The 25,299-nt window shown below is 43.5% G+C and overlaps 1 protein-coding gene across 4 annotated transcripts in view; it reads right to left on the bottom strand.

Annotated features, from left to right (window-relative positions):
- Positions 1-19,095: 19,095 nt before the first annotated feature.
- Positions 19,096-25,299, bottom strand: part of LOC113018054 (uncharacterized) — a 48,459-nt gene continuing 42,255 nt past the window's right edge. For 3 of the 4 annotated variants that reach the window (XR_003271681.1, XR_003271680.1, XR_003271679.1), the window contains exon 3: positions 19,096-19,680. Coding sequence is in view for 1 of the 4 variants with exons in the window: in XM_026161127.1 (XP_026016912.1) it covers positions 19,926-20,840 (915 nt within the window). In the remaining 3 variants the exon portion in view is untranslated. Of the gene's footprint in view, positions 19,681-19,921; positions 22,359-25,299 lie in introns of those variants that run through there. The other variant, XM_026161127.1, reaches the window with a different exon arrangement.

The raw sequence follows: 25,299 nt of genomic DNA, 5'->3' as shown, positions 1-25,299 counted from the left end.
TCCACTTCTATCCCTCTGTGTTTGATTCTATACAGTAAATGAAGTATATCAAAAACAATATGTTGCCTAGAGTCTGAAGACATATCACCTGTGCTCACTAGCACGCTGCTAGAGTCCCAGCAAACCACATACCTGCATATTAGTGCGTCCTCCACCCAGTTCAAGCCAGTAACATCACTACCAGCTCCCAGTATAAACTGCCACATCATCTGTAATTCTTTTACTCATCACCAAACTTATTTGTGGGAGAACAAATGCAGCAGCCGTTCTTTTATCTGACAGTGTTGACGCATCAGTAAATATCCTCACATGACCTGAGGACTTTCCCACTATATGAACCTGCTTTTAGTCGCCCCTCCTCCCTCGCCACAAGCTTCCTTTACAACATAAGTTATAAAAAACAACTTTATTGACAATCAGCAATAACAATTACAGACAGTCTAGAAGAAGAATCACATGATCAAGGAGCAGAAGTTTATGGTTTTAATAGCTTTTACATTTTGGGAAAGTTTTAAAAACATTGTTTGGTTTTCTTTCTAAAGCGTTGAAAGGACGGCTTTGCATCAGAACAGTAAGATCAGCAAATGAATCCATTAAAGTTCTTTTGCCTTGTTTGCAAAAGAAGCCAAACAACATTTGTGTTACAAAGAGAGACTTCAGAACAGATCAAAGATCACAAATATCAGGCACTGATGGAAACAGCCAAACACAGAAACAGAGGCACCAGCAGGTGAAGGAGGCCTGTTGTAGAAATGACTCTGAGTGCTCAGGTAGAAACGCATGAAGAACCAGTGCGTCTAATATTTGGAAACCAGTCTGTGTTTGAGCGTCCTGGATGAAACACAGATCATGTTGCAGAGCGAGGACGTCGTCTTTCCTCCCGAGTGTGTAACTACAGGACGTGTGCAGCAGGTTTAATCGTCCTCCTGACAGTTACTGATGAACGAGTCCTTCAGGGAGGCTCCAGGATCACTGTGGCTTTTACCAGCTGCTGCTAAACTGAGAGGTGTTGCTGCTTCATGTGTGAAGATGTCTGCATGGCTTTAACAGTGCAGACGTTCCTCATGTGCACCCATTTCATATGTTTTATTGTGATGTTTAGTAACATCTGCTTCCCTCCTTCAGGCAGACGATAAAGTGAGCTCAGCCTTAAACATGTGGAGAGAACGTTTGACCGACAGTCCTGGGACGACTGCAGAACAATGGTTTGTTTTTAATGATAAAGTTTCATAATGGAAATAAATGCTGAGCCTGTTTCATGATGTTGGCCCTGCAGCATCAGGCAGGATTAATACTGTAACAAACGTGTGTCACAGTTATAATGACTTTAAATGAAGACTTGGGTTGGATGGAGATGTCAGCTGGATTTGTGCTGACTGTCACTTTAAATGTTTTCAGTTCAGCTTCTAAATCTACTTTTGTATAATGTTTGCTGAGTTTTGCACTTCATGACGCTTTTAAGAAGAGCCAATAAATCCTGACTTTACACAAAAATAAAGGTTTAATGTGTTTAGTGTGACAGTGGAGGAGAGCGCACATAATAAGAGTCATTAACAGAATGGTGACAATTATAATCTGTCTCATTTTAGGAGCAGCTCACAGGCACAACAGACTACAGAGCAACCAAAGCACCAGTTAAACGTCCATGTGACCGGCTTACAGCCAATGAACAATCAGTCCCCACTGTCCCCACCAACATCACTGTACTGGAAAGACTGTGCTGCCATGGTCAGAGATGAACTGGTACTAAAATGTAAGGCAGCTGATGTGTGTGGCCTTAGCAGCACAAATGCATCACGGCTGCAACGCTGCAGTGTGTTTAAACATTTGGACATTTCTGTGGCTTCAAACCAGCAGCTGCTCTGTACTCAGTCGTGTTTGTGTGTCTGTCAAAGTGATTGTTGTCTTTAAAAAGCCTTTTGTGTTGAGTTTTGTGAGCAGTGCCGAGCTTCTCTTTAGTCTAAGCTGAGTCGATATATTTGATTCCATGTTTGGTGTGATTTTCAAAGTCAGCAGCAGCAAACGCTGAACAAGCAAAGTTTGGGCCCATCAGAGACAGCAGTGGACCTGCTGACCTGTAGGTGTTGGAGGTGTTTGTGTGCAGCTGTGGGTCAGTCAGCTTTATTTCACTTATCCATGACAGAGCGCTGTTAGCTGTGAGTTAGCATCCACTGAGCTGTTTCATCTACTCTGTCACTGCCAGCAAGCAGAGCCCAGGGTTGGCTTCATAAGCTGGACGTGGCTTTGCTCAAGGGCACTTTAGCAGCACGTTCCCAGCAGTAACAGAGGGATTCAAACTGGTGACCCTGGAGTAGGAATCACCCAGAAAAGTCACCTTATGCCAGAAGTTTTAGTGAGACGGGAACAACATTACAGCTCTGATGTCATTGACCTGTGCAGTGAGGACATATTGAACTGTGAGGACACAGCTTATAGGTTCAACACTGACCCTGGGTCAGCATGTGCAGTTGACATGGTGTTGGTGTCACCACTACAGACAGCTCAGGTTCAACTGGTTCTTCTTTGATTTGCTTCTATAGCACAAAGGTTGACACCAGTCTGGTCCAGTTAGCATCTGAATCCATAAACGTGTGAGCTCGTCCCACCAGAGGACGTCAGCATCATGGGGATAATGTCTACAGCAGGAAAACACAGGGACAGTTGGGTTTGCTGCACATCTGGAACACACAGTTAGCTCAGATATGTTCATGTCGCTAACACCAATACAGTGACTGAGTGCTCTATAGCAGCTAATGCTAACAACTGTAACACTGCTGTTTGTCATGGTTTTCAGACCAAATGATAACAAAACGTTGGGAAAAGTGAAATATTGGAACATGAAATCATAAATTATTACATTTAAACAACAATAATACAGCTAAATTCCCCCTGTTGGCTCATAAGCTGCTCACCTGGATGCTACATCAGTGCAGTCCTCTCTGAACATTAGATAATCAACACACACACACTTATTGTTGAGAGGCTGACTTCACTAAACTCACAGAAACTCTTAAGAAGCTCCTCAAATGATGACTTTGGAGTTTTGTGTTACTGTCAGTGTATAAAAGCTAGAAAAGGAAGAAAAGCAGGAGAAATGATCAAAGTGCTGCTGTGTGCAGGAAGAACTACAACATGTTAGTGAGAAACACAAACAGGGTGTGAAACACACTCCAGAGGAAACGCTGTGTGCAGGCTGTCTGTGACTTCCTGTGTCTCTGCCACAGTGACTGGGACAGACACCAGTGAAACCAGTCACTGTGGTCATGTGCTTGTAGCCAGCAGCCTGTGATGTGAGGCTGCTTGAGTCAGTCGTCTGCTTCCACCATGTAAACCTTGGTGTCTCCTACATGCACAGATGTTTCCTGCAGACTGTGCTGCTCCAGCTGTCACACAGATGTTGAATCAGCAACATCTGCTGTCACGTGCTCCCTGGTCCCACAGATAACAGGCTGCATACAAGAGGCTCACCTCTGCTACCTGCTGCTCCACTCCCCATCGCTGTTTTGGCCACGCCTCCCGTTGGTCAGCAGGTAAAGGTGAAGCCTGGGACATGGAAGCCTTTACAGCAGAGCTTCATGGGCCTGTCCAGCAGCAGGCTGAGGAGAGAAAGGTGACAGAGTTCGCTGTTACAAACAGTTTCTCAGCTTTGATCTAAAAGAGCTTCTTTCCTGTTAAAGCAGCTGAGAGTGAGCACATGTTCTCCCCCTGAGGTTCTCATGACAGAGGAAGAACTCACAGCTGAGGAGGACCAGGATCTCCATCCACTCACAGTCCCTGCAAACAAAACCACCATTTGAACTTTAACATTTGCTACGTGTGCACACAGTAAGTGATGGAGGATGAACTGGTCCTGTCTCTGTTGGTGGGCTCGTATACTGGCAGGAAGGAAGCTTCTCTGGGATTTCTCAGGCTTTTCCCCGCAGCACGCCGTGTGATAAATACTCACAAATACTCACAAACGTGTCGTTTCATGCGTCGGTCAAACACTCGACGCCCAGCTGGAAACACTTCAGGGAAGTTCATCTGCCCGAGATTCAGAAAAGTCACAGAAAATGTCAAATTGTTGTGATATAGATGTTTATCAAATCAAATCACTTTTATTGTCACATCACATGTGCAGGTACACTGGTACAGCACATGTGGGTGAAATTCTTGTGTGCGAGCTGCACAAGCAACAGAGGTGTGCAGGACGATAGGATATGATCATGGTCACAGCGCAGCCCCAGTGATGTTAAACACAGAGGGTTCAAACCTGTCGTTGCTTCATCAGTGTGGACGTTTAAAGATGGATGTAACCATGTAATTATGGTTACATAATTAATTATGTAATTAATTATGCAATGGGAGACAATGGGAGACAATGGGAGGTCGGACCTCCACGCGCTCTCCGGACAAAGACGCCGTAAAAAATGTAATAAAGAACACCAAAAAAAAGTTTCTGTAGAGTTAACGGCTCTGCGTTTCCAACAGAGGGAGGGAAATCTGGGAGGATGTTTATTTTAAAAACCCTTATACATCAGGTTCTTGTTCTCTGCAGCTTTCAGCAGAATTTCCTCACCAATGTGGTAGTAGTGCAATCTCAAGATGATGGGCCGAGGAAGATGACTTTGTTTGGGACGCTGGCGATTCGCTCTATGTGCTCGATCGATGAGTGGCTTCTCCTCGAGAGATAGCGCCTCCGCCAACAGGTGTGAACCAACTCAGTCATCTTGGGTCCCTCTGTGCCTTCTGGTATTCCTGCAGTTCTTAAATTATTCCTCCTGGAGTGCCTCAAGAGCTCCACATCTCTCATCTAACTTCTTTACCTCCGCAGACAAACGCTCCACAGTGGCCTGGAGAGTGGCGATGGTGTCAGAGTGGTTCGAGGCACAGTCCTGCAGTTCAGTCAAAGTGTTATCATGCCTGGCCACGTCGCTTTTTATGTCCGAAATTGAGGGCTGGATGCTCTGGTTCAAGGATGATATCTCGCCTCCTATGGTGGTAGAAATCTCTAATATGCAAGTGTCCAGTGCTAGTTAGTTAGTTCTAGTTCTAGTGGTTAGTGGGGCTTTATTTGATGATTCTAGTGTGTGTTACATTGTTGTCATATTGTTGAGTCGCAGAGCTGCACAGTGTTACAGTTTCTGTAGAGTCTGGTATAAGGAACTCAGATCCCTCTGTGAATAATGTTCACTGAAACTGATCTGTAGTTAATGAACTAGTCAGGATTTACACTAGAGAATGTTTCTGCCATTACATGGCCTGTATTTGTAGAGCGCTTTACTCGTCCCTAAGGACCCCAAAGTGCTTTTTTGCCCAAGGACACAACGACCGAGACTGTCCAAGCCGGGGCTCGAACCGGCAACCTTCCGATTACAAGACGAGCTGCCATGTATCGTGCCCACCCCCAAGATCCTATATGTATTTGTAATGAGAGTGTGAGTAATGTGAATGTCTAAGTTGTGGGATAAAATTGAGGCAGAGGCAGCCAGAAGGGGACAGAGGGGGGGGGGGGGGGGGGGTAGCCTCCTCTGCACCCTGGTGACATACCCCTACTCCAAGGCCCTGCATGTGTGGGTGGTTGTGGTGGAGCGGGAAGAGGGAGGCAGCTGGAGATGGGGAGGGAAGGAAGGGAGGGGCAAGTGACCCCTCCCTGGGGCCAGCTCCCCCGCTGACCCCAGTAGGCACCCCCACACTCCGCGACCCGCCAGGGAAAGGGGGCCCAGGCCCATCCAGACCGGGGCCCAGTGCAGCAGCGCCGCCCGGCCCCACAGAGCCCGGGACAGTCCACCCAACCCCACCACAGAGAAAACTGCACCCACCCCACCATCCACTCATCTTCCAGACTACATAAGACAATAAACACCCAGGCTGAGATCTTCCTCCACCTCTCCTGTATCTCCCCCTCCTGCAGAGGGAGCTCCTGAGGAGAGGAAAGCTCCTGCAAGATGTGACAATCTCCCCCACCAGTTGAAGAGCCCCCCAGGTGGCTCGACGCACCGGCGGCACCCTGCTCCAGGGCCGGGCCCCCATGCACCCACCCGCCCACAACCCCGGCAACACACCAACCAGGACCCAAGCCCCCGAGGCCCGGTCCGGGTCCCAGCCCAGAGACGGAACTCCCCCAGAACCTCACGCCCATCCCGGACCCACCCAGGGGCAGCCAGGCTACCAGGTCAGTGACCCACGTCCGTCAGCACAGACCCTCCCCTAGCCCCGCTGCACGCAGCCGCGAGGAAACAGTCACCTGAGAGCCAACAGAGCCCCTAACCGGACATGACCGCTACCCCGGGTTGAGCCCCCCAAGGAAGATGCCTCCGGGGAACCCCCCGACGCCCTAAGCCTGTCCCTACCCCCACACCAATCACAACAGTGAAGGCGGGACCAAACTATGACCCCCCACCCCCACTAGGTGATGGAGCTGATCAAAGGAGCCCAGAGCAATTGATCTGATGTGGTGGCAGAGGCTGTATCAAGACTAATGTAATCTAATAGATAATTTCTATATTGGTTAGAATTAAGATTATTTTTATTTTTCCAGTTCATGAGGACTGTTTTCTTGGCTATGCATAGGGCAGTGAAAACCATATGGGCGATATTCTTTTCTGAAGTGACATTATCTAAGCTGCCCAACAAACACACTAAGGGGGAAGTTGGAATGTTACATTTCAGACACTTTGATAAGTCTTCACATATCTCGCACCAAAACTTCTGAACTGGTGGACAGAACCAAAGAGCGTGGATATAATTGTCCGGTGAATTGGTTTGGCAGTGTGAGCAGTTGTTGGTAGACGTAAAGCCCATCTTGAACATCCGATGACCTGTATAGTGCACTCTATGTAATATTTTGTATTGAATTAATTGAAGACTGGGATTTCTAATTAGATGAAAGGTTTTTAAGCAAATCTGAGACCAGAAGTTTAGGTCTAAGTTAACTGATAAATCCGCTTCCCATTTTGCAATAGGAAGTGATATTGATTCATCTGTTTTAGAAAGCATTATGTATATTTTGGATAGTAATTTGGGGGGTTTAAGAGTAAGAAATTGAACCACACTTGGTGGTGTTTGTAGTTCAACTTGACCCGGTTTAAATTTCTTTTTTACTATGGATTTAATTTGTTGATATTCTAAAAATCTTTTCTTGTTGATCCCATATTGTGTAACTAGTCCGTCAAATGAAATAAATTCTGTTCCTTCTAGTATATGTTCTAAATATTTGATTCCTTTACCACTCCAATCTGAAAAGTTTATCATATTATTGTTTTGTAATATGTCAGGGTTGTTCCAGATAGGTGTACGTTTGCATGGGATTAATGAAGACGCCGTCAATGTTAGAAACTCCCACCATGCTGTCAGAGAAGAGCTGATGTTGATGCTTTTAAAGCATTCATGTCGTTGGATGTTTGAGCTGATAAATGGTAGATCTGAAATCTCTAGATTATTGCAAAGTGCTTGTTCTACATCTAGCCAAGGTTCATCTAAGAGGGTGTGTTTTAGCCATCCTGAGATAAACTGAAGCCTGTTGGCTAAGAAGTAGTGCTGAAAGTTAGGCAGTTCTAGTCCTCCTTTATCCTTGGTCTTTTGTAGTGTTTTTAAGCTTATACGTGGGGGTTTATTTTTCCAAAGGAATTTGGACATACATGAATCTAGAGATCTGAACCAATCTTGTGGCGGTTTAGTTGGGATCATTGAGAATAAATAATTTATTTTTGGTAAGACCATCATTTTTATAGCGGCAACCCTTCCCATGAGTGATATGGGTAGACATTTCCATCTAGTCAGATCACCTTCTACCTTCTTTAAAAGTGGGATATGGTTTAATTTAGTTAGATCTGCAAGCTTGGGAGAAACATTAATACCTAAATATTTTATATTTCCCGATTGCAGTGGTGTAGAAGAGGAATTATGGAAGGAGCAATTAATCGGTATTACTGTAGATTTTGACCAGTTAATTGAGTAATCTGATATTCTTGCAAAAGAGTTTATCAATTCAATCACCCCAGAGATATTGGTTTGTGAATTTTGGAGAAAGAGTAACAGATCATCCGCATAAAGGCTGATTTTATGTTCCACGTTCTTGCATTTTATGCCCTTAATTACTGAATTCTGTCTAATTGCTGCTGCTAGTGGTTCAATAAAAATTGCAAATAGTGAAGGGGAGAGTGGGCATCCCTGCCTGGTGCCCCTCAAGAGACAGAAGCTGGAGGATGTCTGGTCATTTGTTCTAACACAAGCTGTTGGGGAGTTATATAATATTTTTAACCAGTTTATGAAAGAGGATCCAAAACCAAATTTGTGTAAAGTTGCAAATAGAAATTTCCAGTTAACTCTGTCAAATGCTTTTTCTGCGTCTAAAGAGAATATTGTAGTTTCTAGGTTTTTACTGTATGAGTAGTCTATCAAATTAAGTAATCTACGTGTATTTGTTGATGAGTGCCTACCTTTTATGAAACCAGTTTGGTCAGGATGAATTAAGAGGGGGGTTATTTTCTCCAGTCTCTTTGAGAGAGCTTTGCAGATTATTTTAAGGTCTACATTTATAAGGGATATTGGACGATAGCTTGAGGGATATACAGGGTCTTTGCCTGGTTTTAGCAGGAGATTAATGTTTGCAGAATTCATATTTGATGGAAGTCTGCCCTTTTCTTTAATTTCCAACAACGTTCTGTAGAAAACTGGTGCTAGAATCGACCAGAATTCTTTGTAGAATTCTGCAGGAAAGCCGTCTGGACCTGGAGCCTTATTATTGTGCATACTTATCAGGGCTTCCTGGAGTTCACCTGGTGTCAGTGGTGAATCCAGTGCCATTGCTTGAGTGTCCAATAATTTTGGAAGAGTTATGTTGTCCAAAAACTGATCAATTTCTTTTTTAGATGGGTTTATTTGTGGTGAATACAACGTTTTATAGACATCCCTGAAAATGTTGTTTATTTGTATCGGATCATATATTGTGTTCCCAGATGAATCTTGAACAGCACATATAGTTGTTTTTTCTTTATTTATTTTTAGCTGGTTTGCTAGAAATTGACCGGATTTATTACCATGTTCATAATTTTGTAGGCGTAGTCTTTGTACTAAGAATTTTGTTTTTTTATCAATTATCTCATTTAATTCTAATTTTGTTTTGCGTATTTTGTTCAATGTTTCCTGATCTTGGTGGGACGCGTAGGCTTCTTCTAGTGATTTGATGTTTTTTTCTAATTCCTGAATATTTTTGTTTTCTTTTTTCTTTTTATGTGATGAGAAAGAAATTATTTTACCTCTCATCACAGCTTTCCCTGCTTCCCATAGAACAGAAGCTGATGTTTCGGGAGTGTCATTATAGTTCAAATATGAAGTCCACTCTTTTTTAAAATATTTAATAAAGTCTTCATCTTTAAGTAGTGATATATTAAATCTCCAGTTTTTTCTTGGCGTAGTATTATTCTTGTGCATTAGTGTTAAAGATACAGGACCATGATCGCTGACAGCTATAGGGTGAATCTCAGTGTCTGAAATGTCGTTCAGCAGTGAGCTGCTGACCAAAAAATAATCCAGACGAGAGTAGGAGTGATGGACATGTGAGAAAAAAGTATATTCCTTACTGGTGGGGTGAAGGGAGCGCCATGCATCGCAAAGACCAAAGTCGCTCATATACTGTTTGATTATATTTGTGGACTGCCAATTACGCTGAGTTCCCGCTGTATTGAGCCTATCCATGTCTTCATTTAGTCCAAGGTTGAGGTCACCTCCAAGAACAAGTGTGCCATCTAAGTGTTCAGAGAGTGCACTGAAAAAACCGTGAAAGAATGAGGGATCATCAACATTTGGACCATATACACTTGCAATACATAGCTTTTTATCAAGTATAGATAGTTTAATGATTAAGAATCTGCCCTCTGGATCTATAACTGTATCGAGTACTGTGAAATTAATATTTTTATGTATTAAAATTGCTGCTCCCCTTTGTCTAGAATTATAACAAGCTGAGAACACATTGGGAAACTCAGGTGTTTTAAGCTCATTCGAACCTCTAAGAGGTCTGTGGGTCTCTTGTAATAGGACAACATCCGTAATAGGACAACATCCGACATCCGAGACTGTCCAAGCCGGGGCTCGAACCGGCAACCTTCCGATTACAAGACGAGCTGCCAACTCTTGAGCCACGATCGCCCCACATATTGTTGTCTTTTGTTGCAGACACCAAGTGTTGAGATCCTGTCTCAACCTCCTACATTCTTCCAGCAGGTTACACATTATTTTTTGTATTTGGAATCAAATATATGTGTCAGTTGGGCCTAGTGCAGGGGTCAGCAACCTTTAACACCCAAAGAGCCTTTTGGACCCGGTTTCCACGCAAAGGGTCAGGGTTCGGGAAAACACTGGGAGCCGCAAATACTTTGTGACATCTAAAATGAAGATAACACTGTGTATATTGTTTTTACCTTTATGCTTTGTGTGAACAACTACAGTGTGTTGCTTATGAAATCCATGAAGTGCTACAGAGAAAATTACATTTGATTTATGTAATGAACACATTTTGAGCTCTTAAAGAAACATAACAAAGGAAAGCTGAACTACAATGATCCATGTAGCAAACACAAACTGTTATATCGCCTTTGGGCTTTTGGAGCCTTGACCTGACTTTTAAAAAATAATTGGAAAAAAGCTCTATGCTGCTACAAAATGAAAAATAGATGTTTGCAAAATTCTGCCCAAGTATGTATTTTATGCTGACATAATGTGGATCCGAAGATCCATAACTGGCCTACCTGGGGCTGAAAGTCTCCATAAATGCTGGCGTTTCGGCGGCTACACCGGCTTCCACGAGTGTGACGCTTATTTTGAGAAAATAATAGAATATAAATGTATTTTTATATTTCAATATCACAATAATCTTCCAATGTAGAACTACAAGTTAAAAAAGAACTAACATAAATCAAATCCACTTCAGCTAAATACTTCTCATTTATTTCCATCTTACATGCTGTGACTGCAGCCATTCCCACATCTCTGTGAATGGGACTCATGGACATGGATCAGTGGTTGTTGATCAATGGTCCTGAGAATCTGCATAATTAAGATGAAGGAACGGAGCTCCCAGCCCATCGTTCCTGCAGCTGCTTTCAGTCTTTATGCAAATGTCCTGTTTGTAAGACTGAAACCTGCAGCTGAGACTGAAGACGTCACCTGATGATGACGACACGTTTCTCCCACAAAACGCTGCGTCCAGATGAACAGAAGCAACAGACTCACTTTCCTGGATGATTGAGATGCATCAAGACTTCATTGTGTGTTACTTCTCATTCAGCACAGACACATTATTCCTGTTAGGTCATGTCAGCTGTCACTCAGTACAAGCACAACTGTGAACAACACAAACTTCTCTTCAATGTGTCACAGAAACACTAAGTGTGAGAGCCTGTATGACACACAGGACAGACTGTAAGCTCTGCTGGCTGCACAGCACTTTGTAGCAGTTTTCCAACATGTCCTCCACCCGTGATGTCAGTGGTGGGACCCCAGTCACAGCACTCAGCACCACCTCCTTTAAATGGATTTTATAGCAGTTCCTCCCGTTACTCGGTGCAACGCTTCTTAAATGTGTTTTTGCAGGATAAAACACAGCAGGTGGTGTAGAGAGGACGTCAGCTGACGGAGCAGAGGGAGGCAGACTGTGGATAAATGACAGAGTGAGAGGAGAGCAACCATGACAGAAGCACAGGTGTGGCAGATAGAAGTGGCTTTATAGACACTTATTGTCAGTCCTCGTGCATGCTGTGGAAATAAGTGTCTGTGTCATGAGGTGACATGTGAGCTTATCTTTGGTCAATAAAGCTGAACGACCAGTTTTCACTTTGCTTGTTACGCTTGTTTAGTGACGTCTGGGTTTCTGTGGAGCCCGAATTTTGATGAGTTCTGGTGAAATCATCTGAGATCATCTGAGCATCGGTGAAGAGTCAGCAGAGAAAGTGTGGGACAGAAGTTTGCTTTGGACACATGGACTGAAATCAAAAAGTAACAAACAGGATTTCCAATGGACAGTATGGAGAAGTGAAAGTACACAAAGGCTGTGCTGGAACACGTGTGTTACACTTTTTGACAGCTGAGAACAAAACACAATATTTTGCATCATCTCTGCAGTGTCTCTTCTTTCCTCTGCTGTTGTGCTTTTAGCTCCAAACTGTTTCAAATGGTTTGTCAGCAAGCTGACCTCTGACCTCTGCAGTACTAACTCCTGACCCGTACAAAGAGCGGGCGTTTCTGACCTTTGACCTGCAGCTGTATGTCTCTCAGTCTCAGTTCTTCTCTCCGTCACTGATGGAGCAGGTGTAGTTGCTGCTGACAGTCAGTCGTTTGTTTTCTCAGAGTGAGGCTGAAGTCTGAACTGTTCAGAGCATCAGGTCTCATCAACGTGCGCTGCTGTAACGCCGCTTTGTCCTCTGAGATCACCAGGTATGAAACCTGAGTGCTGACAGAGCAGCATGTTCCCCCTCATTCACCTCCACCACCACAGCCAAGGCATGCTGGGAAACTGAGGACACACAGACGGAGAACTGAAGTGTCTGCTGTGTGTTCATCTCAGAGTCCTCACAGGTGACACATTAGCTCCAGAACACCAAGCCAGGTGTTTGAAGCCTGACAGGGATTCTTCCCATCCAGAGGGAGGATTTAGCTGCACAACAATGAACATTAGTGTGTAGTTTAGAAACACAGACTGTGCCTGCACTGCATCTAGTGAAGAAAAGTGTTACTGCCAGAGAACGAGGCTCCTTTAAAGCAGCTGATATTAAGGTTGAAAAATCAACAATAAGCTGATGTAATCAACGTTTCACAAAATGGTCAGCAGCTAAAATCTGGAGCCGTTCTTTGGTGGTAATTAACAGTTTGTTCTTGTTAGCTAATTATGTCATTAAAGGTAGCAGCAGAAGCCTTGTGTTGAAAGCCCATTCACTCACACATTCACACAGTATGTGTGTGTCTGTGTTACACTGTGGACATCCCTTCTGTTGGAGCGCCATCTTGTGGCAGGTTTAAGAAATGTTCTTCTTGTAAATCCAAACTGATGCACCTCCATAGCAGACTGTGGAGGCTTTCAGTGACATGAAGACTTGATTTATACTGTCATATTCTCCTGTTACACAAAGCACAGCACGCTGAACATGGATGAACTGAAACTCCCAGCATCTGACTGAGGAAAAGCACAAATCATTCTCACACTGACTCCTGCTTGATTTTAGATTTGCTTTCAAATCCTCACACTTTCATATGAAGCACTAAATGGGCTCCAGACTGTTTATCTCAGCTTCCTGTCAAACACACTGCTGCTCACACCGAGGCTCAGTTTACTCCTCCAGCCTGGCTTAACCTGCTGTCTGTTAAAAACAGTCCCACACTCCTCTGTTTAATCCTTCTGATCAGACTCTTTGATTTTGTATTGTTTTTACCTGAAGTTGTGTTTTTGACATGGTTCTGTCTGTGAAATAAAGCTCACACACACACTGCTACAGTCCTTCATACACTTAGAAACGAAGCTGCTCCTTTCCTCAGTGCTGACACATAAAGAAGAGTTGGTTTTATATCCAACACGTCTCTGTTCCAGAAAACAGCTTCAGCAGCCTCTGAGTCTGAACTTGGAGTTGGTTATAAGCCACAGGCCTGTGTGCACAGCAATGAGGAAATATAATGCAGTAAGTGAAACATGGATGTGTGGAACAGATTATCCCAAAGGTTGATTCTGTTCATCTGGACGTTCTCAGTGAAACATTTGGTCTCTCGGTCAGGTGACTCCTTTAGTCTCAGCTGACTGCAGCTTTCCAAACCTTTGTCACTGGATCACTCACTTCATCTCCAACGTGTCCCTGACACAGACAGCTGGAGCCGTTACAGCAAAATCATTGATCATCGTTTTTAGAACATTAGCTGGTGTTGGTGGGCAGGCTAGCAGTGCTAATTGTTAGCACTAGTTCTGCTGCTCTCCCTTTGTCTCTGTTATTGTTGGTCTTTAGTGAACAATAGAAAGTGTCTTCATGAGACTGTTGCCTAATGTTCAAATGTAGATAACACCACCTGCACCAACCTGTTACACAGCACAACCCTCTGGTGTAGCTTTGGCTGGAGCACATATTGGCAGCTCCAGTGACATCACCACTCCATGGTGACATCATCTCTACAGACTGTGGCTGTTACATATCCTCACCTGGTAATAATAAGACTGTCCTCAGCTGCACACAGCTCCAAGATGAACAAACTGAAGTAAATACAAATTAGAGTTACGATAGATTGAAATCTTGTAATCAGAGCTAATTCTTAGTGAAACTCTCACAACATCATATCATGATCCTGGGTTAGTGTCTCGGTCTCAGATCACAACATCAGCACAGGCTTGGCTTGGGTGAGGTATTGAGTGGTTCTTGTCCATGACAGCTGCAGGTACAGTGCCATCAGCCATGCTGCACCACATGTCTGCCCAGGAACATTAGTGTGGCTGAGTCTCATGTAAACATTGTGCTAAAGTGGTGGGAAAGTGGCTGCAAGCTGGCTGCACTGTGTCCAATACTCTCAGTATGATATCCACAAACCTCTGAGTGTCACAGAGTGGGCCTGTGCTCAGCTCACTGTGCCCCATTCAATTCTACTTGCATAGTTTTACAAGTAAAATTAAAAGTTGCTCAATGATAAGTTATTGTAGTAACAACTAAGTCCATGGTTATTATTTGTTAATAGTAGCTTAAAGCTTCTGCACCAATCATGGAGCAGCAGGTTTAGAGCATGTGGATCTACAAAAGTAAGTCCCAGTAAGATGGGCTGAGCCTTACATACTAGAAGAAACATGTCATTCCCAGCAGATGAAGCGCCCTTTAAAGCAGGATCTCACTTTAAACCTAAAGAACTTGCTATGAGCATGCAGTGCATTCATGGTTATTATTCATACGATTGTGGGGAGCTAATAAAGTGCAACTATCACATTACATTTTATTATTAAATTGTTGTTAACAATCCCTTCACTTCTGCTTATCTAATTCATGGTTGCAGGATGGCTGACAGCTTCCATTAGGCAGGAGGTAATGTCCATTCTGGCCACAGTGCAACCCACAATGTGTAACTGACACTATTATATTGCATTATGTCACATTGTTACATCTTTTTAATAAATGATGACAGTCAGCTGAATTTGCTGCCCCCTTGGTGGAGGACATCAGGATCAGCAGCTGCTCCATCACAAACACCACAGAAGAAGAACAACACTGGATCAGATTATCTGGACGTGTTTGACAGGGACAGTGTTCATGTTCATGGACATCAGGACAAAAACAGACGATGGAAACCTGCCAGATTTGAGCTAAACTGCTCGTTTCCATGTGTAGTCCCTGGGAGGTCACATGACCAACAAAGACACACAAGCTGTGTCCCAAAACGTCGGCTGCATCCTCCGGAGGCCGCATTTGAAGGCCGATGACGTCACAGCCAGGCGACGAAGGCTGTCCCGATTCCTCGACTCCTTCAAATGCGTCCTTCATTCCCCCGAGTTTGAAGGATGGGTCGGGTGTGTCCTTCGTGGCCCACCATATCCCAGAATTCATAGCGCGGCCCAGCCAAATTTCAGCTGCCAACAATGGCGGCCGCTACTAAGTTTTAAAATTTAACGAGGGAGTACTACTTACTTACAATGAATTCCTTACACTATATAATTTTCCCGTCAGTGTTGGGGAATTCTCAATGGTGCTTGGTGCCATACCCTCAGGGACTTTAATGTTATATAAAAACACTGACAGCTCAATATCTGCCTCAGTCACTCTCCCTGATCCAGCTGAGTCAGCAGTGGGAAAAATCTGCTTTTCACAGGAACTTGGTAACAGCAATAAGAGAATACGTAGTTTATTCCAAGAAGATATCATGTCTCTCCCATATATAGAATATCTTACTGGAACCGACATGTTCCAGATATCACCTGGAAGACAGTCTGGATGATCCCATAAATATCTAATTGTGAACAAGGTGAAGGAAATCTCATATAAAATTCTTCATAAATGTGACCCAGCCAGTCACTATATGGTAACATTTAAAAGAGACATAAATACTAATTGAACTTTCTGTGGGGATCATCCAGAAACTGTGGCACATCTCTTTTGGTTCCTCTACACAGAGATTCTGGAAGAATTTAGCAGTTTTGTTATTGTCCATATTTTAAGGGAGTTTTCTTTACGATGGGAAAATGTTTTATTCTGTTTCTTTAAGTTCCCCAGGAAGAATGATAAATGTTTTTTATAAAATATTTGTTAATACTTTTAGCTATTTTATATCCATAAATGTAAGTTTATTAATAAAACACCATATTTCTGCCTTTTTATAAGGATATGAATTGTACATACAATCAATTTCAGACTCAACCAACAAAAAGCCTCTCAGAACAATATTTATATGTTGATTTTTTTCGCCTACTCATATCATCATTTTTTTACTCCTGGTTCTGTATGTTCATGTTCTGTTCTTTTGTAAACTTCATCTGTTTGTATGTTGTATACTCATTGTGTTTCAATAAAGTTCGATTTAAAAAAAGGTACGTTCTAAACGAAGCTTCAGACGTCACTGATCACGTGACTCTGGCCAAACGAATCAAGCCTCGACACGGTGCTTCTGAAGCAGCGCGTTGATCTTTCTGACACACGCACCGGAGCGTCAGCTTCAAGCGGACCATCACTACGTCTCACATCTAAAGGTGTCAAGGTAACTTTGAACTGAGTTCAGTCAATCTGGAGTTTTTCCAAGTTTTCTGTTGCTCTCTGTGAGAGAAGAGCGTTAAAGGCGGGGCTCTCCAGAGTCCAGCAAAACAGGAAACCACAGCTGGGTGTGTGTAAGTGTGCAAACCAATAGAATGCATCGTGGTGGGGGGGCATCACGGGCAAGAAAAAAATAAAATAATCGGTCGTACCCATGCTTCCCCGACGTCATGCCAGCGCATATTGGGAAATTCGTAGGCACCGATCGGTTTTCTATCAGCCATTTGCTGGGAGTAAGGGCGCCCTCCGTTTGCGAGGTGCGCCTGCTGCTGGCGGCACAGGGAGGAGAGGGCGGGGCGGCGGGGAGTCTCTGGCTGGCTGGAGCGGCATCTAATAACCAACTCGCAAAACAAAATAAAAACAACAAACAGATATTATGATACAGACTTATAATCTGCACCCATGTTTTTTCTAAATTCTATAAAGTGAGCGCGAGAGCCCTCGGTGCGCCTGCGCGCTGCTGAAGTCAAAGTAAACTTTATTGTCATCTCCGCTACAGACAGTCCAGCATATAGAGAGACGAGACGACGAGGCTGCAGTTACAGCGGTGCAAGTAAACAAACAATAAATATAAGAAGAGTAAGAAAATAAATCTACACTTTAGGACTCGGGGTAAAGGATCAATAACAATTTAAATTTATAATTTACAGTTTGATGATTTAAAGTCTCACACAACCCGTCAAAAGGGGCGGGGCCGGCTGCTTCCAAGTAGAGCACATTTCATTTATAATGATGTAAATCCAAGCCCATCATGGATTCACGATCTGAATCCTGGGTTGTGTGAAATCCCAGAAATCAACCTTAGACAAAGTGAATCTGTGAACTAAGGTGTAGGTCTGTTAGGCAGGGCTGTGCAGAGAGGTTTAAAGGGGCGGGTGCTCAAAGTTAAAAAGGGGCACATTGAACCAGGCTGAATAACAACAACACACTTTCATCAAGAATCTAATATGGGCAACAAGGCAAAGCAAACGTAGCTGATGCTTTACCTGATGGGTACAATGTTGCTGTTGAGGGGTTGCTGTGGATAGTGCTGGAGGGCAGGCAGGGCTGGACTGGGACAAAAAATCGGCCCGGGCATTTTGACTGGAGACCGGCCCACCAAAAATGTGACGTCATTCATGGATAAAACCGCAAAGGATTCTGGGAACTTTTGGCAAGCGGTACTAGCGCATGCAGGCTTTCAATTGAACTCAGTTACACAGCGATAAAAAGAAACACAAAAAATGGCAAGAAGCTAATTAACATTAAAAATGTATTTTGTAAGAAGTAGTTGGACAGCAGAAATGGCTCAAATATTACAAGTATTTTTCCACTACTAATTAATTACCGTTGAGCTCAAAGGTTATATTAATACACGGTTAACGAATGTGTACTTATGACGACGATTTGTGAGACGAACAAAGGTAAACTTACGTTTGTTTGTACGATGGTCTTTCGGTGCATTTCAAGGTCCTGCACCCATCCGTCGGTAAACTGTACCTGGGCTTGTTGCAGTGACCTGAAGTTACTAAACTTCATGAGTGTATGCACTCACTCCAAGAACCGTATAATTATAAATCTGAGCGTGGTGAAAGTTGGGCAGCACGCTAACGTCTTTTGTCCCTCTGTGTGCTCGTAAGGGTCTGACCCTTTCACTCCTTTGATTTTTTCCTCGTATCTTTTCTTTGTCTTTTCGTCGAGTCTGTCTTTGTACGGACCGGCATTGTTCTCCGTCGTTTTGTACATTCCTTTTTTGTGCGGCAAAGATAAAACAAGAAGGTATTGGAACCGGAGAATGAACGTTTTGCGGTGCTGCAATTGCAAATGCTTGTATTTGATGCGGTACTTGGATTGTTTTGCCAGGAGTTCCCGGCATGCAATGCGCAAAGTCACGTGGTCTGTCAATCGCTATAGGAAAAACCATAAAGCCTTTGCATGAAAACAACTGCTTTGATGTACACTGCCTTGTTGGGATATATGTATCAATCTGATAAAGTTAAACCTACACCATTCTCCCTATTCGGGATTTTAAACAGTACATAGCGGAAACAAAAAGACTGCTTGGTAGAGTTAACCTCCTGAACTATCTACAACACATGGTAGAAACCTGAAATTAAGACCAAGAACACTAGAGGTGAGACATGATCATTAATTAATATTAAAATTAATAAATGACAGATTTAGGGATATTTTCATAAAGTATTTATTTACCAAAACAATAGAAAACAGAATGGTAGCACAATATATTTTGTTAACACAGCAACCTTTAAATATGAAAGGAGACAGAGAAAGAAAGGTGAGAAAGAAGAATAAGAATAACACTTAATTGAGTTTTTGATGGCATTTTACACACAGTACTAATACAGTATCTAGAAAATATGGGAAAATACTGGCATCATATACAGTACTTACTTCTGAAGAAATTATATGGGACCCTGAAAAACAGGACACAAGTGAAAGGACAAAGAACTGTGAATGGCAATTGATGGACTTGCTCAGATGATCACAGTACTGGCATCTTTATTCCAGAAAGGAATTAGAGAAATCATATACACTAGTACTTACGTTGATGAACTTAAAGAGTTGAATGGTCTCGAACCTCTTAAACAAACAATGTATGATCAGACCCTGACAAACAGGACAGAAAGGAATAAAGATTAGATGAATATTAAAATCTATAAAGGACAGATTATGATTGAATTGTATCACCAAAGACTATTCACTCATCAATAAAAGGTCACCTACAACACTTCCACAGCAGCAACACTGAACATATCTTAAGACATGGAAACCTTTATGAAGTGAAAGGACAGTGAAGGTTGAGAAAGAATTGTACTTAATAGATTTTTTCAGACGATGACAGTACTGGTATGCTTACTCTAGAAAAATGGTTGAATCATATTCCATATAGTACTTACTTAAAATGAACACACTTCAGTCCTCCTAAAATGACTGACAGCATCTGAAATGAAACAATGACAGATTAAGACTGTAAGAATATATGTTTATAAATGCCTAATACTCCAATCTCATATTTATTCTATCTATTAAGATGGACAAATTCTAAGCATTTACCAATCACTTGACTTGTTTGAAGTGAAGGTAGATACTAAATGTATTCATTTAGGCAATAACAATAAAGCTGAATCTAATATTAACAATAGATAATTAGGAATGTTTTGCTCATTTTTATTTCACCTCACCAGGTTACAAAAGGAGCTTTCTCAGCAGGTCACTCTTCTCAGCTACCCTGTCAATGACCATGTCAGAGTCCAATGACATGAGAATGTCCTTTTCAGTGGCCATCAGCATAAACATCTCCAGCTTGTTTGCAGACAGGCTGCTTCGGAGTCTGCTTTTAATGAACTTGAGTGTAGAGAACGTTCTTTCACAGGCAACCTGAGTGAGGGAGAGGGTCAGCAGGTACTTGTATGCCAGCCCAAGGAGACGATAGGCATCAGACAGCATGTTGAACCGCCTGAGTATTTGATAGCAGCACAGTGGGCAATTTTTGCAAGAACCACAGCTTTCGGTCACAATTTCAATTTCTTCGTCCCATTCTTCAGATCTGTCCTTTGCTGTTCTGGTCGTGTACTCATCTACATGTGATGTCTTAAGCCTTTCCCACTGTTCAGCAAAACGTTTCAGTTCTGACTGAAGGTTATTAACTGTAGCCCTGCTGTCAAATTTAAGTAGACAGGCGCTGAGGTTCTGAAATGCATTACTTGGAAGAGAAACTGTTCTGACCTGGCTAAACTTCCTGGGGTCCAACCATGCCAAATCGGCAAGAAGAGGGCCATGTATGACAAATCGTCTGTGGATTGCTTCAATAACTGTGTCCAGGATGATGTTGTGCACTTTCACCTCATATGATTTCTCAGCATTGATTTGCAACTCATCTTCAGGCATCTCTCCGGCCATGCCTTTTCTCCTTTTGGCTCTCTTTTTAGGTAGTTCAGCCTCCACTTCCATGTCTGTGTTGTTCTCCCTCTCCTCTAGTTTTTGATTTGTCTGTTTCACAAATGTGTCTGCAGCTGTCTTCACAGTTGGAAAGTCCCTGGCAATACTTTTGAGGCCATCTTGTGTGGCAGTCACCATATGATGGGCAGAGAGAATGTCCATCCCCTTTGACTGGAGGTACTTTGACAGAGGAGTTGTTGCTCAAACACTCTAAGAAATATCTGTGCTGTTAACACAGTTTCATGCTTCAAGAGACACTCTTTAAAGCCTCGTGCTTTGGCACAAACAGCTGGCTTTTCTTTTTCCCTCTTTTCAATGGCTTCCATCGTCAGCACTACATCAACGAAGAGGCCATCATCTGGTTTTCCAAAATGTCCAAAGATTTTCTGGAGGGCATCATGCTTGGCCCACCACCGTGTCTCACCTATTGGACTGAGGCGTCTGTGTCTTGTGTTTTCGGTTTGTTTCTCCCACAGATTAACCCTGTGATAGGACTCCTTGATGAACACAGCTATGTCATTAAGTAAATTAAAGAGTGATCCACTTTCAATGACACTTTGTGTTGTGTCAGCAATCACAAGATTAAGTATGTGTGCATAGCACCACACATGCACATGAGTTGGAGACTGGGCAGTCATAAGTGCTGAAAAGCCTTTGTACTGGCCCTGCATATTTGAAGCACCATCTGTTGCATTCCCAGTGCACATGGCCTTGTCTAGATTCAGATGCTCTAAAACTCCGGAAAGCAAGTTTACAAAGTACTGCCCCGTGGATGCTTCGCACCTCACTATGGAGACAAGCCTCTCCTGCACAGACTCAGTAACATACCTGATGATTACTGAACACTGATCATAACCTGTGATGTCTTGGGTTGTGTCTAGCTGAACAGAAAACATCCCAGCTTTCTGGACATCACTGGCGATGCTCTCTTGAAGGAGATGGCCAAGTGCATCAATCACTGAGTTGACAGTTGTTTTGGAGAGTAGGGTGATGAGAGATCCTCTACCTCTTGATCCACTGGTCTGATGCAACTTCTTGCTTTTTTCAATGCAGTCATTCAAATGTTCTCCAAGGCACATATCATACTTGCCTAATAACACAATCAGTTCCAGAAAGTTACCATGATCGATGGTGTTATCACCTAAAATGTATGCAGCCTCATTCTCCACATGCCTATAGCTGAGTCCCCTCTTCCCAAGTACTTTGATCACATCCACTATACGCTCTAAAACTTGCCGTCTCTTTTTCACTTGTGCTCTGTGAGCTGACAACTGACTGCCAGCAAACGAGCTCCTGATGTTGCCTTTTGAGCACCTTAAGAAAAAAGCTTCAGCACAGGTCTGGTGTGTATTGCTCTTTTCATGCTCCTCTGTGCGCAGATGTATATGTCGCCAGTCACTCATGCCTGTTATAAATGTGCTGGTGTCAGTCAGCCTTGCAAATGCCAGACACACAAAGCAGAACAATAAATGGCGTTCTTTGCAATAAGTAAGCCACTTCCTGTTGGTGCCATCTTTACAGCTGAACACCCTCATCACAACTGCACTGCTACTGTTCTGCTGTGGGTGGTAATCTAAGAAGGCCTGTAATATGGCAGGTTCAGGGCGAGCAAAGTAATCGATGCCCTGGCTCTCACTCTCCTGCTCTTCCATCTCTCTCTCTCTTGCTCTTCCATCTCTCTCTCTTGCTCTTCCATCTCTCTCTCTTGCTCTTCCATCTCCCTCTCTTGCTCTTCCATCTCTCTCTCTTGCTCTTCCATCTCTCTCTCTTGCTCTTCCATCTCCCTCTCTTGCTCTTCCATCTCTCTCTCTTGCTCTTCCATCTCTCTCTCCTGCTGCTCCATCTCTCTCTCTTGCTCTTCCATCTCTCTCTCCTGCTCTTCCATCTCTCTCTCTTGCTCTTCCATCTCTCTCTCTTGCTCTTCCATCTCTCTCTCTTGCTCTTCCATCTCTCTCTCTTGCTCTTCCATCTCTCTCTCCTGCTCTTCCATCTCTCTCTCCTCTTGCTCTTCCATCTCTCTCTCTTGCTCTTCCATCTCTCTCTCTTGCTCTTCCATCTCTCTCTCTTGCTCTTCCATCTCTCTCTCTTGCTCTTCCATCTCTCTCTCTTGCTCTTCCATCTCTCTCTCCTGCTCTTCCATCTCTCTCTCTTGCTCTTCCATCTCTCTCTCTTGCTCTTCCATCTCTCTCTCTTGCTCTTCCATCTCTCTCTCTTGCTCTTCCATCTCTCTCTCTTGCTCTTCCATCTCTCTCTCTCCTCCTCTCTCTCTCTTGCTCTTCCATCTCTCTCTCTTGCTCTTCCATCTCTCTCTCTTGCTCTTCCATCTCTCTCTTGCTCTTCCATCTCTCTCTCTTGCTCTTCCATCTCTCTCTCTTGCTCTTCCATCTCTCTCTCTCTTGCTCCATCTCTCTCTCTTGCTCTTCCATCTCTCTCTCTTGCTCTTCCATCTCTCTCTCCTGCTCTTCCATCTCTCTCTCCTGCTCTTCCATCTCTCTCTCCTGCTGCTCCATCTCTCTCTCCTGCTGCTCCATCTCTCTCTCCTGCTCTTCCATCTCTCTCTCTTGCTCTTCCATCTCTCTCTCCTGCTCTTCCATCTCTCTCTCCTGCTCTTCCATCTCTCTCTCTTGCTCTTCCATCTCTCTCTCCTGCTCTTCCATCTCTCTCTCTTGCTCTTCCATCTCTCTCTCTTGCTCTTCCATCTCTCTCTCTTGCTCTTCCATCTCTCTCTCCTGCTCTTCCATCTCTCTCTCTTGCTCTTCCATCTCTCTCTCTTGCTCTTCCATCTCTCTCTCTTGCTCTTCCATCTCCCTCTCTTGCTCTTCCATCTCCCTCTCTTGCTCTTCCATCTCTGTCTCTTGCTCTTCCATCTCTCTCTCTTGCTCTTCCATCTCTCTCTCTTGCTCTTCCATCTCTCTCTCTTGCTCTTCCATCTCCCTCTCTTGCTCTTCCATCTCTCTCTCCTGCTCTTCCATCTCTCTCTCCTGCTCTTCCATCTCTCTCTCCTGCTCTTCCATCTCTCTCTCTCCTGCTCTTCCATCTCTCTCTCTTGCTCTTCCATCTCTCTCTCTTGCTCTTCCATCTCTCTCTCTCCTGCTCTTCCATCTCTCTCTCTTCCTCTTCCATCTCTCTCTCCTGCTCTTCCATCTCTCTCTCCTGCTCTTCCATCTCTCTCTCTTGCTCTTCCATCTCTCTCTCTTGCTCTTCCATCTCTCTCTCTTCCTCTCCATCTCTCTCTCCTGCTCTTCCATCTCTCTCTCTTGCTCTTCCATCTCTCTCTCTTGCTCTTCCATCTCTCTCTCCTGCTCTTCCATCTCTCTCTCTTGCTCTTCCATCTCTCTCTCTTGCTCTTCCATCTCTCTCTCTTGCTCTTCCATCTCTCTCTGCTGCTCTTCTGTCTCCTCTGTCACAGACTTCTCCACTTTTGATGATAAATCAGCTGGTGCAACATGTAAGGATTGGCACAATTTGTTAAGATTTTGAGAAATTTGAGAAACTAACCTTAAGCATAAAATAAAATTTACTATCAGTAACTTCATAGCACCCGCCCAGCAGTATATAAACTCCGTCATGCTAGTTACGCTGTACGAGTTATTCTAAGCGACTGTATAAAGTCACCACAACGAAAACAAACTACAACTAAAATTAGTTTCTATCTGACACAGATAGACAGCAGGTCATAACTTCTTGCCTGAAGTTCAGTTCCTCTGCCACTATGACCGGCGGCCACCTCGCGTCTCTCCTCCTCCTGCCTCCCCTTTCCTTCATCCACCTGCTGGCCTCCACCACTTGCTGATCTTGCTAAATCTATGGAAGCTGTGCCATAGCTACCACCAAACAATTCAGTAATTTTCACACATTTGGCAGCGTCTGCCTGAAGGGCTTGTTTCTTTTTGGCCCTAATTTTTTCGGCACCACCTTTCCTTTTTTTGTTCTCCATTTTCTTTAGTTCGTCTATAAGATTGCTAAACAAGGGGGAGGGTGCATCCGACCTCCTCGGCTGTAATTGGTCCAGCCCAGAGTCGATCATGACCAATTGGCCAATCCAACGCCTTTCATTGTTTATACCCTTCCCAATCGGTCGGCCCATAAAAAAAAAAAAAATCGCCAGCGGCCCACCGGGCAAGTGTATGCCTGATGGCCAGTCCAGCTATGAGGGCAGGGCTGTGTTGGTCTGAGACTGTAGACATTAAAAAGTCCACAGGAGAGATGGTAGCTGATTAAACAAGTGTCATGAGATAATAACAAAATGCAAAGATTGGTGACAGCGCTTGGAACCATAAGGCAACAAAAAACTGTGAGAAATAATTTAGGCTCTGCCTGTGAATCACTCTTTGCTTCTCTTCTTCCTTCCATCCCATCATTTCATATATCACTCTGCACTTGCTGTCTATGTGAGAACAAGGCACAACTTGCTATTGCAATAAACTATAATCTAATTATCCACACCTAACAACTCTTACACTTAATCTATAATAAAATGATGACAGAAAAATGTTATAGCCCTGCCTTTAGTAGCCTCACACAGCTCCTGCTGTTTCCTCCTCATGTCCTTACCAGCCATGTCTGGACAATGTTATATCATGAGTAATATTTTTAAAAAAAAATCCATCTAAATAAAACA

Source organism: Astatotilapia calliptera, unplaced genomic scaffold (genome assembly GCF_900246225.1).
Source record: "Astatotilapia calliptera unplaced genomic scaffold, fAstCal1.2 U_scaffold_37, whole genome shotgun sequence".
Lineage (NCBI taxonomy): Eukaryota > Metazoa > Chordata > Actinopteri > Cichliformes > Cichlidae > Astatotilapia > Astatotilapia calliptera.
Note: the sequence above shows the minus strand (reverse complement) of the source record. Positions and strands in the feature narration are given on the sequence as shown.